This window comes from Rhinopithecus roxellana, chromosome 14 (assembly GCF_007565055.1).
Source record: "Rhinopithecus roxellana isolate Shanxi Qingling chromosome 14, ASM756505v1, whole genome shotgun sequence".
In the NCBI taxonomy this organism is placed as follows: domain Eukaryota; kingdom Metazoa; phylum Chordata; class Mammalia; order Primates; family Cercopithecidae; genus Rhinopithecus; species Rhinopithecus roxellana.
The window spans coordinates 34,593,338-34,609,508 of NC_044562.1; the positions used below are offsets into that span (position 1 = coordinate 34,593,338).

At 39.0% G+C, this 16,171-nt stretch overlaps 1 protein-coding gene across 1 annotated transcript in view; it reads left to right on the forward strand.

The window, feature by feature from the left end:
- The window catches only part of ABCA12 (ATP binding cassette subfamily A member 12), a 215,645-nt gene that overhangs the window by 22,521 nt on the left and 176,953 nt on the right, over nt 1-16,171 (forward strand). Inside the window, exon 2 of the mRNA XM_010372163.2 lies at nt 5,288-5,381. Coding sequence (XP_010370465.2) covers nt 5,288-5,381 — 94 coding nt within the window. The remainder of the gene's footprint in view (nt 1-5,287; nt 5,382-16,171) is intronic.

The window sequence follows — 16,171 nt, forward strand, 5'->3', positions numbered from 1 at the left end:
GCTGGAGTGCAGTGGCGCAATCTCAGCTCACTGCAAGCTCTGCCACCTCCCAGGTTCATGCCATTCTCCTGCCTCAGCCTCCCTAGAAGCTGGGACTACAGGCGCCCGCCACCACGCCCGGCTATCAATTTTTCCTTGACCTTCACGACCCTGACACTTTCGAACCTTCATGACCAATTGTCTTATAAAGTATCGGTTGTTTCTTTATTTTTTGAGTCAGGTTATTATTCATCTTTGGCAAGAATGTCACAAAAATGATCCTGTTTTTTCCATTTCATCACATTAGGTTGTGCGTGATGACAATTTGTCCCATTTTGTAGGGAAATATTTTGTAGGTACGTGCTCCTTTCCTCATTAAGCTTTCAATTTGTTTATGTTTACCTAGGTGTTTGTTTCCATCAGCAGAGATTCATGGATTCCTAGTTTATTTAATTAAATATATTTTATTTTCAAATATATTTTAATGCTTATGCAGCCACAGGCTGGTATCTGTATTCTTGGATGTGTCCTCATCATTCATTGCCAATCCCTTTGCAGTAAATCCATCATGCTTCTATCAATCTACCTACCTACCTGTCTACATCAATCAAGTAAGCTATATAGCTATGTATCCTTTCGTATCATCTGTCTCTTTGTCTTCTACATATCATCTTTAGCTATGTCGAGTACTGAAAATAGTGAGACCCCACTAGCAATGATCACACCTAGCACTCAGTTGTCTACCAAAAGCAGCTAGCGTTTTTTGGAAAAATAGGTGTTTTCAGGAACTGGACAAAGAAGGTACACAATGAGGCAGAAACAAATTGTGGAACCAGAAAGTAAAAAATAAATAATACACACACACATTTTAATCTACATTTTATGTCTCTTTATACACTTGGGAATTAGGAGTTTATGCCCACTTTGCTCATTCTAACCCAACACTACCAAGTTCATTCTAGTTTCCTTCTTTTCCAATTGTTATAACTCCCCTGGTGGATAGTGGGAAGCCTGACTCCCCTAATGGGGGATATATCTACTTTTATCATCAACCTGCTCTTATGAAATCAATCGCCTGCCACTGCCTCTGTCCTGCCTTCCTGCACTGACACCTTCTTCACCCCACTTGGTCTCTGACACCCACATCTCACTGCTTCAGTGCCCATGTCCTCTTCACCCTTCTAAGTCCCCTCTTCCCTCACTGGGTCGCTGTGGATCCCAAGTACTAGTATGTACACTTACCTTGCTAGGACCTACCTATGGACTTTTGGATTGAATTTTTCAGGAAAAGAAGAAGAAAAAGAGAACAGAATGGTACATCTGAGTAGAAAATAAATCCTGGAGAAATAAAAGGATACGAATGCCCTGGCCCACTAAGGAATTATAAACTATTTAGTGTGCACATACCCTTTGATGCCAAGAGTATAGGGGGGTGGAATGCCAAGGAGATGTATAGACAGTGTAAAATAATTACACTCTAAGCACAAATATGAAACCTTTAAACACTGCTTTCGTCAAGCATCTCAAGTATCTCCTATGTCTATATGTGTAAAATTAATATATTATCCCTTTCTCTAAACAAACAGAAAAAAATCACGGCTCATTGGTTTAGAGTTTGAATCCTTGACACTGCATTTGCTTCTAGGTTGCTTATAATCATATTTAAAATGGTGTTGTGAACAACACTGCTGCTATGAAAATTTAAATTTTATTTATTTCTTGCTTTTGTGATTAACCTGTCAAGCTTAACATTTGTGAGACCACAGTATAGAGGGCTTTGTATTTATTATCCCTCTAAAATGCGGTATGCAGAAATGTTCTCTAAACCTCTCTCTGACCTGAAATCCCAGGGAAATCTTGTAATAATAGATTTGTTTATAGGCTGGCTGTGGTTTTTGCCTTCAACAGAGTCTAAAATGCCCTAAACGTCTCTGGTATATATTACATTTTTGTCTGGATTCAAAATATGTTTAAAATTAATTTTAAAACTCACCAAAACATCCTCATGAAATCAACAAATTAGATCAAGCAAAAGACAACTTAAACATACCATACAATATATGCCCCTTATCTGAATGTGGATATGTTGATATAGTTGATCTCAGTCACTGAATTCTCATGAAGTTGCCATAGAAAATGAATAGATGTTCCTAAAAGTAGCTATGGGGCATCAAGCCTACTCAGATGAATACTTTCCTTAAAGAATAACTATGGCCTCAAATACAAAACTGTTAAATCCACAAACATTAATTTTTTAACCTTAATTCTTTCTACTCTACATTTCAAATGAGAAACATAAAATAAAGATGATACCTTTTATCCAGGATCTTTAAAGAACAATCTCTAATTTCGAAATAAATCAGAGATGAGGCTAGAATAATAACACATCTTACATTTCTGTAGCACTCATATTTTTGCAATATAATTTCTGTAATGCTTTCTTATTTGCTGCTCAGAACAGTACGATAATTATATTTTAAAAAAATTCTGGCCTCCTATATATCTTGGGATTCAGATCCTTGTTCCCTGCTCTGCCTCACAATTAGATATATGACTTTGGACAAATTATGCTAACTTTCTGCACCTGGAAAATACAAAAAAAAGAGTTGGATCAGATTACAGGACCTTAGGATGGCTTTGGCAGTCTGGTCAAACCTACAGCCTCTTTAAGAATAATGTTTTAAAATTCATCATGTAAAACAAACTAAAAAGGATTATAAATAAAACCAATTATACTGAAATTCAGTTATCAGAGTATTAAAAAAAAATTTGGCTGGGCATGGTGGCTAACGCCTGTAATCCCAGCACTTTGGGAGGCCAAGGCGGGCAGATCACGAGATTAAGAGATCCAGACCATCCTGGCCTACATTGTGAAACCCTGTCTCTAGTAAAAATACAAAAATTAGCTGGGCATGGTGGCACACGCCTGTAGTCCCAGGTACTCTGGAGACTGAGGCAGGAGAATTGCTTGAACCTAGGAGGCAGAGGTTTCAGTGAGCTGAGATCGCACCATTGCACTCCAGCCTGGCGACAGAGCAAGACTCCGTCTCAAAGAAAAAAAAGCAAATTTATGATATGGTAATATGTGTGTCTCCTTATTATGCATTAAATAAAGGTCTAGTGGTGAATTCATACCTAATTTTAATATAGTAATGAGTATAAATAGCACTTTAAGGTATCTGCAACAACTCTAATGTGATTTTTAAATGTCCATAATTTCTGTTAGTGACAAAGTCACAGGTACTTCTAACAACACTATGGTTCATTCCCTACATTCGTCATTAATGGAAATACTAAACGTTAATAACAGGCTAGAGAAAATAAATATATAATCTCTTTTTCTCCCATTCAAATTGACAAATGCCCTGAATTCTCTTCATTAGGTGATCCCAAAGAAATTTTCCTACAAAAATATTCCAGGATTTTGTGAACACTCCTGTTAGATGGGCAGGGTGGCTTACATCTACATCCACTCTCCTCAAGGTGCAGTCCATGGATCAGCTGCATCAGCATCACCTACCCAGCAGCTTCTTAGAAATGTAGAATCTCAGCCCCCACCTCAGACCTTCTGAACTATAATCTGTATGTTTACAAGATCCCAAGTTGATTTGGAGTCCACCCAAGTGTTTGAGAATCGCTGTTTTAGATTAACTTGTTCAGTCTGTATGGGTGCTTTTCAAGCTCTGATCAAACCGATTGCCTCAGGATTCCTTGGATCTATAGTGAACTTCCATTTTTGAAAACTTACCCTTATACCCAAAGTCTAAGGAGCTGGTGAGACAGGCCTACCAGCGAGGAGAGCAGCACTCTTGGACGCGCAATGGAGATTTTAGTAGCAAATGTGCATTAGGAGTTATTTAAGGATCAGTGATTTATGGGGTTTGGATTGCTTTGGTGAATGGAAGAGCTCTAGGTAGATTGTTTGAGATTTGGCTGAAGCAAATTGTCTCTGAAAAGTGGGAGAGGAAAGGTAAATCTGACCACAAAACTATACAGAAACGCAGTTCCAAGTTTCACTTTATTAAGTATATGCAAAATTTGTCCCTGTGGTGTGGTTTGAGCACCATAACTATTTGCATATCACAGTTAATGTTCTTGTGAATATGTGTTTTTCATGGCTCTAGAGCCAATTATATAGATCTATAAAATATTAAGCAGTTAGTGTTTTTCAAACTGAATCATATCTACATGGTGAGGAAAACCAGCTCATAAAGTACTTAATGTGAAATTCTCTAATAGAAATTTCAGGCCTGGTGTGGTGGCTCACACCTGTAATCCAGCACTTTGGGAGGCCGAGGCAGGTGGATCACAAGGTCACGAGTTCAAGACCAGGCTGGCCAAGATAGTGAAACCTCATATCTAATAAAAATACAAAAATTAGCCAAGCATAGTGGCGGATGCCTGTAATCCCAGCTACTCAGGAGGCTGAGGCAGAGAATTGCTTGAACCTGGGAGGCAGAGGTTGCAGTGAGCCAAGATCGTGCCACTGCACTCCAAGCCTGGGCGACAGAAGAAGACTCCATCTCAAAAAAAAAAAAAAAAAGCAATTTCAATGCAGTATGTGTTTTTGAGCATCTAGTTTTCATCTAGTGGTAGAAATTTAGGTATCAATAAGACACTGCCCCTACCATAAATGAATGACCAGTTTATTTGGGAAGTGGGCAAAAAAAATCATTGACTGTAACAGTGTAAGTTCTATGATAGAAGCAGACACGCAAGACATTAAGGAGTATGTGGGACTACGTGGGACTTGAAGTTCCTTTTTACTCCTTCACTCATTGACTCAATTATTTCTCCGTTGGTTCATTCTTAGGTTCATTTATTCAACATTATTTATGGGTCATGACCCATGTCACACACCAGTCTTTATGACTGAGCATAGAATGCTGACATTGAAAAGGCTAAAATAGGCATAGGTTGACATTACTTCGGGTTCTGTATGCCCTGTTTAGAACATTGTGTCTTATCCAAGGGAAGTGGGAAATTCTAAAGGATTTTTAAGGAATGAAGTAACCAATCAGGTTTAATTTTAATATAATCATGAGTGGGGCAGTCACGAGAAGTGATCCAAAAGAGGTCTTCAGAAGATTATTTCATGGTTTTAAGCCTGGAAAAATCATTCTTCTGTGCATTTACAGGTCTTTTACATATTAAAAAAATCATTCATTTTTTATTAATAATATCTACCGTTGGTCAAATATTCAGCTTGTGTTGAAATATTATAGTATGACACATTTGTTGTAGTCAGGTCTTAAAAATCTTTGGTTCAACAATAAAACTAACCATTTTTTCTACCATTATGTTGCAGCTTTGGACACTTGTCTTGATCTTATGGCCGGTTATTATTTTCATAATTTTGGCTATTACCCGGACCAAATTTCCTCCAACTGCAAAACCAACTTGTAAGTAAATGAAATTTGTTTCTTTCCCTAATTTTCAGATTCTAGTTAAAATTTATTTTGGTACCACTTTAGTGTTTCATTTCAATTTTTTTTTTTTTTTTTTTGTATAGTGTTTTCACTTGGAAGGATCAATACGAACAATTTGTGTGTTTTTTACCCTAGATTTTCAAGTTGGTCAGAAAGTTGAGTTTGTAATATTATGTAGAAAAATATGAAGCTTGTAGAAGCCAGAAAATATTTTAGCCTTTTTAAAATGTTGACCCATTGATTATTCATTTCATACATTTTGCCATGATATGCACAACACAAATAAGCAGCAACCTAGCGCTACATCATTCTTCACTTTTGTAATGGAAATCGTAGTCTTGTATTTGATCAACCAAACAAATGAAAATCCAGAGTAGTATGCACATCTCTTCTCTCTCTTTAGGGCTGATATTTGAGTGGTGTAAGTGTGTCAACACATTTAGTTCAAGAGAAGATTGTTCTCTAATTAGTGCTCTTTCAGTTACATTTAGTAACTGTCAAGTTGTAAAATGGGCAGAATGCCTGACACTCTGTTATTTTCTTTTGGATCCAGAATGAAAAAGTATAAAGAACTAAGAAAAGTCCTCAAAACTGAAGGGGCTTTAACCCCAGTGGTTTGATGAATGCTGTTTTCATTTTTGTTTTTTCCCTGTGAAGCCAGTTTTCTTAAAAGAGGAGGAAAAGTCAAACCAGATGCTTCTTGCTTCACGAAGCAGCCATCTCCTAAAAAGCTTCTTGTAAATCAAATTTCTGTAAATCAGATTGTATTTCACAAAAATTGCGGTAATTTGCTACGTAAAAGAAGACAATGCTGAGTTATTTTGTAAAGAGAGTAAAAAGTTAGTGACTTTTAAAAATAATTAGTGTTTTTGAATCACCCAGTTCTAAGAAATCAGATGAGAACCATAGAATTTACATGAATCATGCGCAATTGGCTAATTCAAAATAAAATGTTAATTCAGTTAGTGGAAAGCGTTTGAACTCTTGGTGCTAGAATAAATAATTCCTTACATTTAAATAGTAATTTATTTCTGTTTTGTTTTGTTTTGTTGAGACAGAGTCTCGTTCTGTCACCCAGGCTGGAGTACAGTGGCGCGATCTCAAGTCACTGCAAGCTCCGCCTCCTGGGTTCACACCATTCTCCTGCCTCAGCCTCCCGTGTAGCTGGGACTACAGGTGCCTGCCACCAGGCCTGGCTAAATTTTTTTGTATTTTTAGTAGAGACGGGGTTTCACCGTGTTAGCCAGGATGGTCTCAATCTCCTGACCTCGTGATCCACCCACTTTGGCCTCCCAAAATGCTGGGATTACAGGCGTGAGCCACCGCACCCGGCCAATAGTACTTTATTTCTAAAGGATTTTTTTTTCAAGTCATTTGAGTTATTGATGAGATTTTATTAGATTGTTTATAAAAACAGCATAATTTTGCTCTCTTTATATTATGTGTATATTAGCTATTTATAAGAGATTGGCTCCATCGTATACTGTTGGAGTTTATATGTTCGTTTGTATCTTAAGTAGCACGGGCCTCAGAAATAATCCATTTATATATTTGTACGTATCTTAAGTAGCATGGGCTTCAGAAATATCATATAAGTAGGACAAATACTCTTAAACAGTTAATATGCTAACTAGCAATTTTCCCAGGTTCAAGCAATACTCTGCCTCAGCCACCCAAGTAGCTGGGATTACAGGCAACCTGCCACCACACCAGGCTAATTTTTGTATTTTTAGTAGAGACGGTGTTTCACTATCTTGGTTGGGCTGGTCTTGACCTGGTGATCCACCGCCTCGGCCTCCCAAAGTGCTGGGATTACAGGCGTGGGCCACCAAACCTGGCCTTTTGCCCTGCTTTTGTGGTAGAAAGAGAATAACTTTGAGATGTCAGTTTGGATTTAGATGCTTTTATCCTGTTTTTTAAATTGCTCATTTTTCTTTGTTTCTCATATATGTCTTTTATGCTGAAAGATTACAATTGGCCAATAATTCATCATAATAAAGATATTTCTTGATCTCATACTGTATACCAGACACTTAGTAAGGTGGTGACTGTATTATTCATCTCACAGTTAAGAAAACTAATGCACAGAGAAATTAAGTAACTTGACCAAGATGGTACAGTTAATAAGTAGTGGTGTCAGGATTTGAAACCAAGCAGTCTGGCTCCAGAATCTGGTTTTAAGCTCATGAACTCACATTTCTTACATCTGTTAGTCAGTACTAATTTTTCACATTGCATCATTTACATTTTATAAAAGTGAACTAAAATTAGAAACTAGGACTAGAAGCACCCCTGCTTTGTCTCAATTATGAAATCAAGAAATATGGGGAGTAGGTCCAGTCCAATGTATGTATTAAGAGTTATCGTAACTATTAGTATTCAGTGCTACCTGTGTCCAACTAATTCTTCATGAATCATTGTAGCTGAAGTATCATAGAAATTAGGTCCTCTTTAATAGAGTTAAAATCACTTGTGGGCTACCGTGCTAGTGGGGCAATAGAGAAGCGAAGATGAAACTCTAGAATCCACCTCTAGATGAAACTCAGTCGTGGTGGGTCCCTTAGTTTTCATCATTAGATCATGGGTGTGCAGGAGAGCAGGGTGCAGTCTGAAATCCTACACTCATGCCCTTGTCCTCACTTCCCTGAAAACATACCACAGAAAAAGTCAGCAGCAAGAGCGACGCCAGAACACACCTCACTCCTCTGACTTTCACAACCCTCATCAGTGAGATGCCCCACAGGCTCTTTCAACATGAAGACTTTATAATAGCTCCTCTTACCAATTCAGGCACTGGAGTCATGACAACATGCATGGATCCCACAACAACTTCTGTAATACTGTGGGTACATTCTGCTCCCAGAGGAGCCAGGTAGGTCCAGGTCTGTAGGACTTGATAACTCATTTAGAACAATTATAATTAGCAACTTAAAGGATTTCCTTCATAGTGTTTTTGATTGTTGAGCATCTGGAGAAGTCTATATTTTTGATGAGAGGAAACCAGCTGCAATCCCTGACACCAGGGGTGCTGGTCCAGATAACGTACATATTCCTGACATCACCTGACTTCACTCACTCCCTTTTGTGTTGCAACAAACGGCTTAGGTAACTAGCCTCTGCAAATAATAAATCCCAGGTAAAGAAAACCTTTTAAGCCTGGCAGGCAGGCCCTAATTCTTCTCATTCAAACAGGGAAGAAATGAGCTGAGGTGCCAAGTTTGAAGTAGTTTCAATCTCTTATAATCTCCACATGCAGCAGCTTGTCAAGAGGCAAATGTTAAAGCCGAAAAACCCTGTTTAGGAACAAGGGCCAACAAAACAGCACAAATTTCCACAAGACACACTTAGACTAAGCCAAGCTGTAACATGCAGCAAGCTTATTTTGTCTCCCTTTAATACATACATACCCATGAATGTCCAGGCAAGCCGTCCCTAATTACTATGCAACTATTTTTCAAGTACAGTAAAACCCTGACAGAATGAGATAAGTAGACTCCAAACAAAAGTAGTCATGTCATGGAGTCACACTTTTGTGAAGTTACTGAAAAACAATTTTTCTATTGTTCCCTAAATACCTCTAAAAGTACAATGGAAATCGTACCGTGCAAATATGACCATACATTGCATTAAGCCCCAACTATCCCAAGGCTGTCACTTTCTAACATTCCTGGGATCTCTGCGGATAAGAAATTCAGCCCATCTCACATTTGAAAATCAGGGCTGGTGGAAGGCAGGAGCCATCCACGAACTGAATTATATCCTGATTTATATTATCACAGAGTTATACTAAATAACACCCATCCAGATGTTACTCAACAGCTTTGGTAAATGCAAGGATGTCCAACATTTTCAGCATGACTTTTTTTTTGCCTCCAAAGTATACCCTTTATCTTCAGGGATGCATAAAAGTAATAACAGGGATGAACATTTATTGAATGCTTTGCTATGTGTCAGACACTGGGCTGAGTACTTTGCATGCCTTAGTTAATACTCACATCATTTCTGTGGGCCATGCAATAGGATTGTCCCTATTTTAAAGATGAGAAAATTGAGACAGAAAAATGCGTTAAGTAATTTACCAATGTTCACATGGTTATTATGTGCTGGAGCCTGGATTTTTGAACAAGATACCTGCAGACAGGTGGTTTTATTTAGGTCATGGGTGCCACCAATGGCGGTCCTGAGGTCTGGTTCATTACAGTAACTCATTTTTCTTCCTCATACCACTTATTAGCACTATCATATATTGAGCATTGCTGTAAACATGAACTCAAGTTGTTTTTCTACTTGTTAGTAGCTCTGGGAAAAAAATGTGAGAAGGAAGATTGAAATTGTTGATCAGCAAGTGGTTGGTGGGATCCATGCATGTTGTTATGACTCCAGTGCCTGAATTGGTAAGAGGAGCTATTGTACAGTCCTCATGTTGAAAGAGCCTGTGGGGCATCTCACTGATGAGGGTTGTGAAAGTCAGAGGAGTGAGGTGTGTTCTGGACTCGCTCTTGCTGCTGACTTTTCCTGTGGTGTGTTTTCAGGGAAGTGAGGACAAGGGCATGAGTGCAGGATTCCAGGCTGCACCCTGCTCTCCAGCACACCCATGATCTAATGGTGAAAACTGAGGGACCCACAGGAAATAATTTTGTTTGCTATCTTGATTGGCTCAAAATTTACATAGGATTTTTGTTGTTGTTGTTCTGAGAAGCTCAGAATTCATCATCACTTGTCTTTTGCTGTGGATTGCCCAATCCAGTTTCTGCATTCTCATGAGTTCCAGCAACACTAGTTAGTCTTTCAGGTTAGAAACATCTGAATCATCCTTGACTACTCCCTTCCTTTACCTCCCATAACTGCTGGCATGCAAGTCAGAATCCATCTGTGCAATGTGTCCCAGAGTTACTCTGCCCTTCCATCCTTCCTGCCACCCCTTGGTTCAAGATCCCATTGTCTCATGCTTGGATTGCTTCCATAGCTTTGTGACTGTGTAAAAGTGGGTGCATGTGTGTGTGTGTGTGCACGCGTGCGCACGTGTGTAGGCCCTACCTCCAACTCTTTCCATGTTTCATCATCAAATAATCTTCCTTAAAATACTGTTTGAGCCCATTAGGTTTCACCTTCTCATTGTCTGACTTTCAAGACCTTCAAATTCAGGATTCTTCCAACTTTGTGTTCATGCTGTTCTGCAGTAGAATGCCTGTGCTTAAGGAGTAAGTGTCTGAATGTCCTCCACACCTCTCATTCTCACTCCCACGTTGATGCATGTCCTTATATCTCCCCATGAATGTCAGTTAAAAGCCAAGCTCACATCCAAGGCATTCCCATTTAGCCTTGTCTGATCACTCAAACCCCAATCAATTTTCCTTTATATGTCTCTGGTTGAAGTATTGGCTTATAATGGTCTTTCAGTGTTTGATGCTTCAATCTTGACTCACTCATTGGATGGATAGTACATTAATAGCGGAAATCACATCATACCACCGTACTCACAAGGGACTGCGTGATTCCTAACAGGGAACAAAGTCGGAATGCAACGGGTCAGAATCTGATACAATTTGGAAGACTGATATGGGGGACTGGATTACAAAATTCACCCAATGATAGATAGTAAAAAATACTCGATGTGAGTCTGAGATGGGTAAGGGACAAGGAGTTAGTTTGTTTTGGTTTGCTATTTACTTTTCAGATACAGGTAAATCTCACTATGGGATCAAAATAATGTCTATAATGCCCATATGGGGGGAAAGAAAACAAATGTAAAGCCCCATCACTCCTTCGCAGCTAGATCCACCTGGGAACTTCCATCACAAATATGAAAGAGTTCCAAATATGTAGGAGAGATTTTTGTGTAGGAGAATTAACCGCCTGCTTCTTGCTTAAGAAGTTTCAGAAAATTTTGGAACAGCTTTTGAATTTCACGGCCAAAGACCCATCTTGTACTTCCTCCATCAGCAGATTATAGTCAGTGACTTTTTGGGAAACATGACTGACCCTTCAAATACCAACACGGAGATAAATTCTGTGGAAGCCATAGAAACTGATTGGGATTTGACTGGGACCCTGTTTCCTCCAGTGTCCCGTGCAGAGCTGCCTGAAGCATGCAGAGGGGAGGGAGATGTGGACACGGCTGCAATCACTCACAGGGATGACTACAGCTCCTGCTGCCAGTGGTCCATCTCCCCCAGATCCTGGCCTGATTCTCATGCAATGTGGATGACCACGCCCTAATTCCAGCTAACGTGACGACAAGATTTCTCAACTAATACCCTCTTAGGCTCAGTATACAGAATTGCATCAGAGAATAGGAAATATCTTAATTTTAACAAGTAGAAAAATTAAGAAGGGTATTTTCTCTCCATCCTGTATCATCCTCACATTGTGTGGTCTACCTGGCAAGCTTCCCAAAGGTGATTGTCTCAGTGAAATTGGCCATACAAATGTCTCTTGGTTTTTACTCCTTTTCTCTTTCCTTCATAAGAGCAGAGGGCCTTTTGTCAGACAGGGCCTCCTGTCAGATAGGGAGTGCTAATGCCCAAGTCTATCCAATAAGTAAAGATGAATGGTTGAATATTTATAATATCTTTATAACATATATATTTTTTTGAGATGGAGTCTCTCTCTGTCACCCAGGCTGGAGTGCAGTGGCGCGATTTTGGCTCACTGCAACCTCTGTCACTCGGGTTCAAGTGATTCTCCTGCCTCAGCCTCCTGAGTAGCTGGGGTTACAGGTACTACAGATTACATTAGCCAACATGCCTGGCTAATGTCAGATTTACCTGGATCTGAAAAGTAAATAGCAAAAACAAAACAAAACTAAGCTAAACAAAACCTTGGTATACTTAGATTAGTGCCTGCTATATGGTAAGAGCTATAAAAGTGTTGGACATTATTTTCTATACTGTATTATTTATACTATATATGTATAGAGTATAGTACCTATCCTTGAGTATCATGAAGATAATCTAGTATCTTGTCATCATTTGTCAGATGAGGAAACTGAGGCTCAAAAATTTTAAGAGACTTTATGGGGCCAGGTGCCATGACTCATGCCTATAATCCCAGCAGTTTAGGAGGCTGAGCTGGGTGGATCACCTGAGGTCAGGAGTTCGAGACCAGCCTGGCCAACATGGTGAAACCCCAACTCTACTAAAAATACAAAAAATTAGCTGGGCCTGGGGGTGGGCACCTGTAATCCCAGCTACTCAGTAGGCTGAGGCAGGAGAATTGCTTGAACCCAGGAGGCAGAGGTTGCAGTGGGCTGAGATCACACCATTGCGCTCTAGCCTGGACAACAAGAGTGAAACTCCATCTCAAAAATGACAACAAAAATAAGAAATTTTAAGAGACATTATTAAAGTTTCACATTTATTCTTGCCATCATCACATATTTAAAGGGCACCTGTTGCATCTATTAGCACTAATTAAGAAAGCCATGACCCCTCACAGCAATCAAGCCTATAAGAGAGCAATAAGTATATCAGAAACTATTGCAATGTGAAAAATTCCACAGTGGAGGTAGGTCCAAGACAGAAGCAAAGAAGCTGGAGTCAGCAACTTTGCCTGGGACCAAGGCAAGTGCAGTACAAAATTAGAGGGTTTGAAAAAACTCAGTGATCAAGATCAATAATAGTTCAAGAGAGTATTTTACAAAATCAAAATTAATACAAAACCTTATGATGAATAAAATATCAATATTTAAAGTAGAAACAGGATCAGGGTTACCAACTTTTCTTTTTTCTTAGCTTCAATGTGGAGTTCAGTGCTAAGACTTAGCATGAGTCTTGAAGAATGAGTAGGAGTTTGTCAGTTAGATAACCAATGTCGTTCCATTTCTTCCAGAAAGCAGCTTACATGAGTGAGGACACAGAATGTGAAAGAGTTAGATGTGCCAGGAATTTGGAATCTCTTTTGCCTGAAAGAAGAAGATGCTTGTTGAGTACTGAGAGATAAGGCTGTTTGGTCCAAACCAAAAGTATTAGACTTTGTTTCTATTTTTTGAGACAGAGTCTTGCACTGTCGCCCAGACTGGAGCATAGTGGTGTGATCTCGGCTCACTACAACTTCTGCCTCCCGGGTTCAAGCAATTCTCCTGTCTCAGCCTCCCAAGTAGCTGGGACTACAGGTGCACACTATCACGCCCAGCTAATTTTTGTATTTTTAGTAGAGACAGGGTTTCACCATGTTGGCTAGGCTGTTCTCAAACTCCTGACCTCAAGTGATCCACCCACCGCGGCCTCCCAAAGTGTTGGGACGGATTACAGGTGTGAGCCATCGCATCAGGCCTAGATTTTATTTTAAAGGTGATGAGAAGCCATTGGATTTTTTTAAACTAAATTAGTTTTATTTTAAAATGTTTAGAGATTTTTCTGACTCTAGATATACATGCTCATTATTAAAAATTAAATAATGAGATATGAGTAGTATATTGTAAAACATGGAAGTCCTGCATAATCTCACCCTCTAAAGAGAACCATTGTTAACATTTCAGTGTACATTTGCTAGGACTTTTTTCTATGCATATACCAAATACTTGCAAATACACATACATAGGCACACACGCACACACATGTGTACAAGCAAATACAACAGGACCATTGGGACTAGACAATAGCTTAGGTGTTCCTGCAGCTGTGTGGGAGATGGTTTTAAGGAGCAGGAGCTGGTGGCTGGATTGGGAATTCTGGTGTTAAGACTTCCACTTCAGTCTTCTTTTTCATGATCTCTTGATTGCCCAAGAGAAATAGTAACTGAGGTTAAAAGAAATCTGTGTACTTCTCTATCAGAGCTAGCTATTTCCTTAGGCTTTTTAAACACCCCATTCTTCAATCCTCCGTTTTCTTTTCAGATTTTTAAAATCCAGATTTCTTTTAAAAATAGAGAATTACTCTTTATACTATGAAGGTTTTCAATGCAAGGTTAGCCATAACCCTCTAATTTCAAATTGTCCAAAATAAGATGTACACAGTTTAGGAGAAATTTGGGAAGTGAAAATGGAGCAAATTAAGGAGAAAGTAATACAGAAATCACATGCTATTACCAATATTTTTCTTTTGTCTTTTCTCTATTTTGGAGATTGACAAACATATGTACCCAGCTACTCTACCTCAATCAAAACGATGCTGAAATAGAGAGATGGCAGAGTATTACCCTAGGCTTTCTGATTTGGCATCTGGAGGTGGAGGTGGAGTTGGAGGTGGTGGTGAGTGGGATGGTGTTGAGGACCAGAGTTTAAATTTTGAAGAACTCACCAGGTGATTCTTATGCTACTTCAAGTTTGTGAACTACTTTTTCCTTTCTTTTCAACTTAAAAATAATTTTAGATCAGTGTGCATTTTTGACTTGCTCATCACTGTGAAAACAAACCAGAGAATGGATTTAATTCTTTGAATAATCACAGAGAAGAACTTGCTTTCACCTGAGTTAGCTTGCAGGCTTTCAGTGGCTGCCAGCATCCTATCCTTCTTTTCAGCATTCAGTCTTTCACTGTGATCCTCAGGATATCAGAAGTCTTATACCATTCTTCATGTCTTATATTGAAGACACATTTTTAGGACAGCTGAAAAGAGGAGCAAACCTCCTCTCAGAGAGTCCTGTTGGAGCAGTGTCTAAGGAAGGACGTGTTCACAATTTCCTGAATTGGTGTTTTTCCAAGATGACTTCATTGATGAGTTACATGCCCAGGGAACCCAGGTCCATGCAAACAAGCGCTTCCCACTCTAGCTTTATAACACTGCACTTCTGGCTTCATAACTATCAAAAGAATGAGAACTGTCAAAATCTTTTCATTATTTTGAAATTGCTGCCCTATGTGGAGATGGTAAAAAAAGATGCTTCTGGAGATTTATATTCTACAAGGATGTGCCTAGGGCTGTAAAGAGCAGGACTATGTTCTGACCTCAAGTTGCTTACAATCAAATTGTAAAGTGAAGAAACACACAAGATAGATTACGGGCCATAATATATTTTTAAAAACAAAAAGTTAAATGTAATTAAAGTAAAAATGTTAAGTATAGATCTTGGCACAGTACTTTGCACATAATGGGAACTCAAATATTTATTAATAGTGACATGTCACAATTGTGCAGATAGAAAATAAATATTAAGTAGGCAGCATTGGCAATGAAAACTACTGGATGTTTAGAAAGGAAAAGATTGCTGTGAATTAGGGTAATCAAGAATTACTTCAGGATTAAATTCATCTTGGAAGGAAAACAGTCAATATGCAAAAAGAGGAAGTGGCTTTCAAGAGGCGGAAGTGGCATGATCAAGATCTTGGAGGCAGAGCTTCTCAGGCATAACTGGCTAAAAATAGGTAGATTAGTCTAGCCAAATTAGAGTGTTTTGCTTGAGAGTAGACTGGGAAACAGAGGGAGACACGATCTCTACAAAAAAATAAAAATAAAAAATTAGTCATATGTGGTGGTATGTGCCTGTGGTGCCAGCTACTTGGGAGGCTGAGTTGGGAAGATCACTTGAACCTGGGAGGTCGAGGCTGCAGTGAGCCATAATTGTGCCACTGCATTCCAGGCCTGGGCAAGAGAGAGTAAGACCCTGTTTCTAAAAAAAAAAAAAAGAAAACAAAAAAAGATCAATTTGAGTGGGGTTGCATCATGTGGGGTTTTGAATACTAGACTAGGAGTCTAGATTTTATCCTGTAGTAATGGAAACATTGGAAGTCTGTGAAGAGTTATTTAATTTTGTGTTTTCCAGCGTGGGAGGTAAACTAAAGGAAGTTTGTGAAGTTTTCCACCATAATTGTTTATATCCATCCA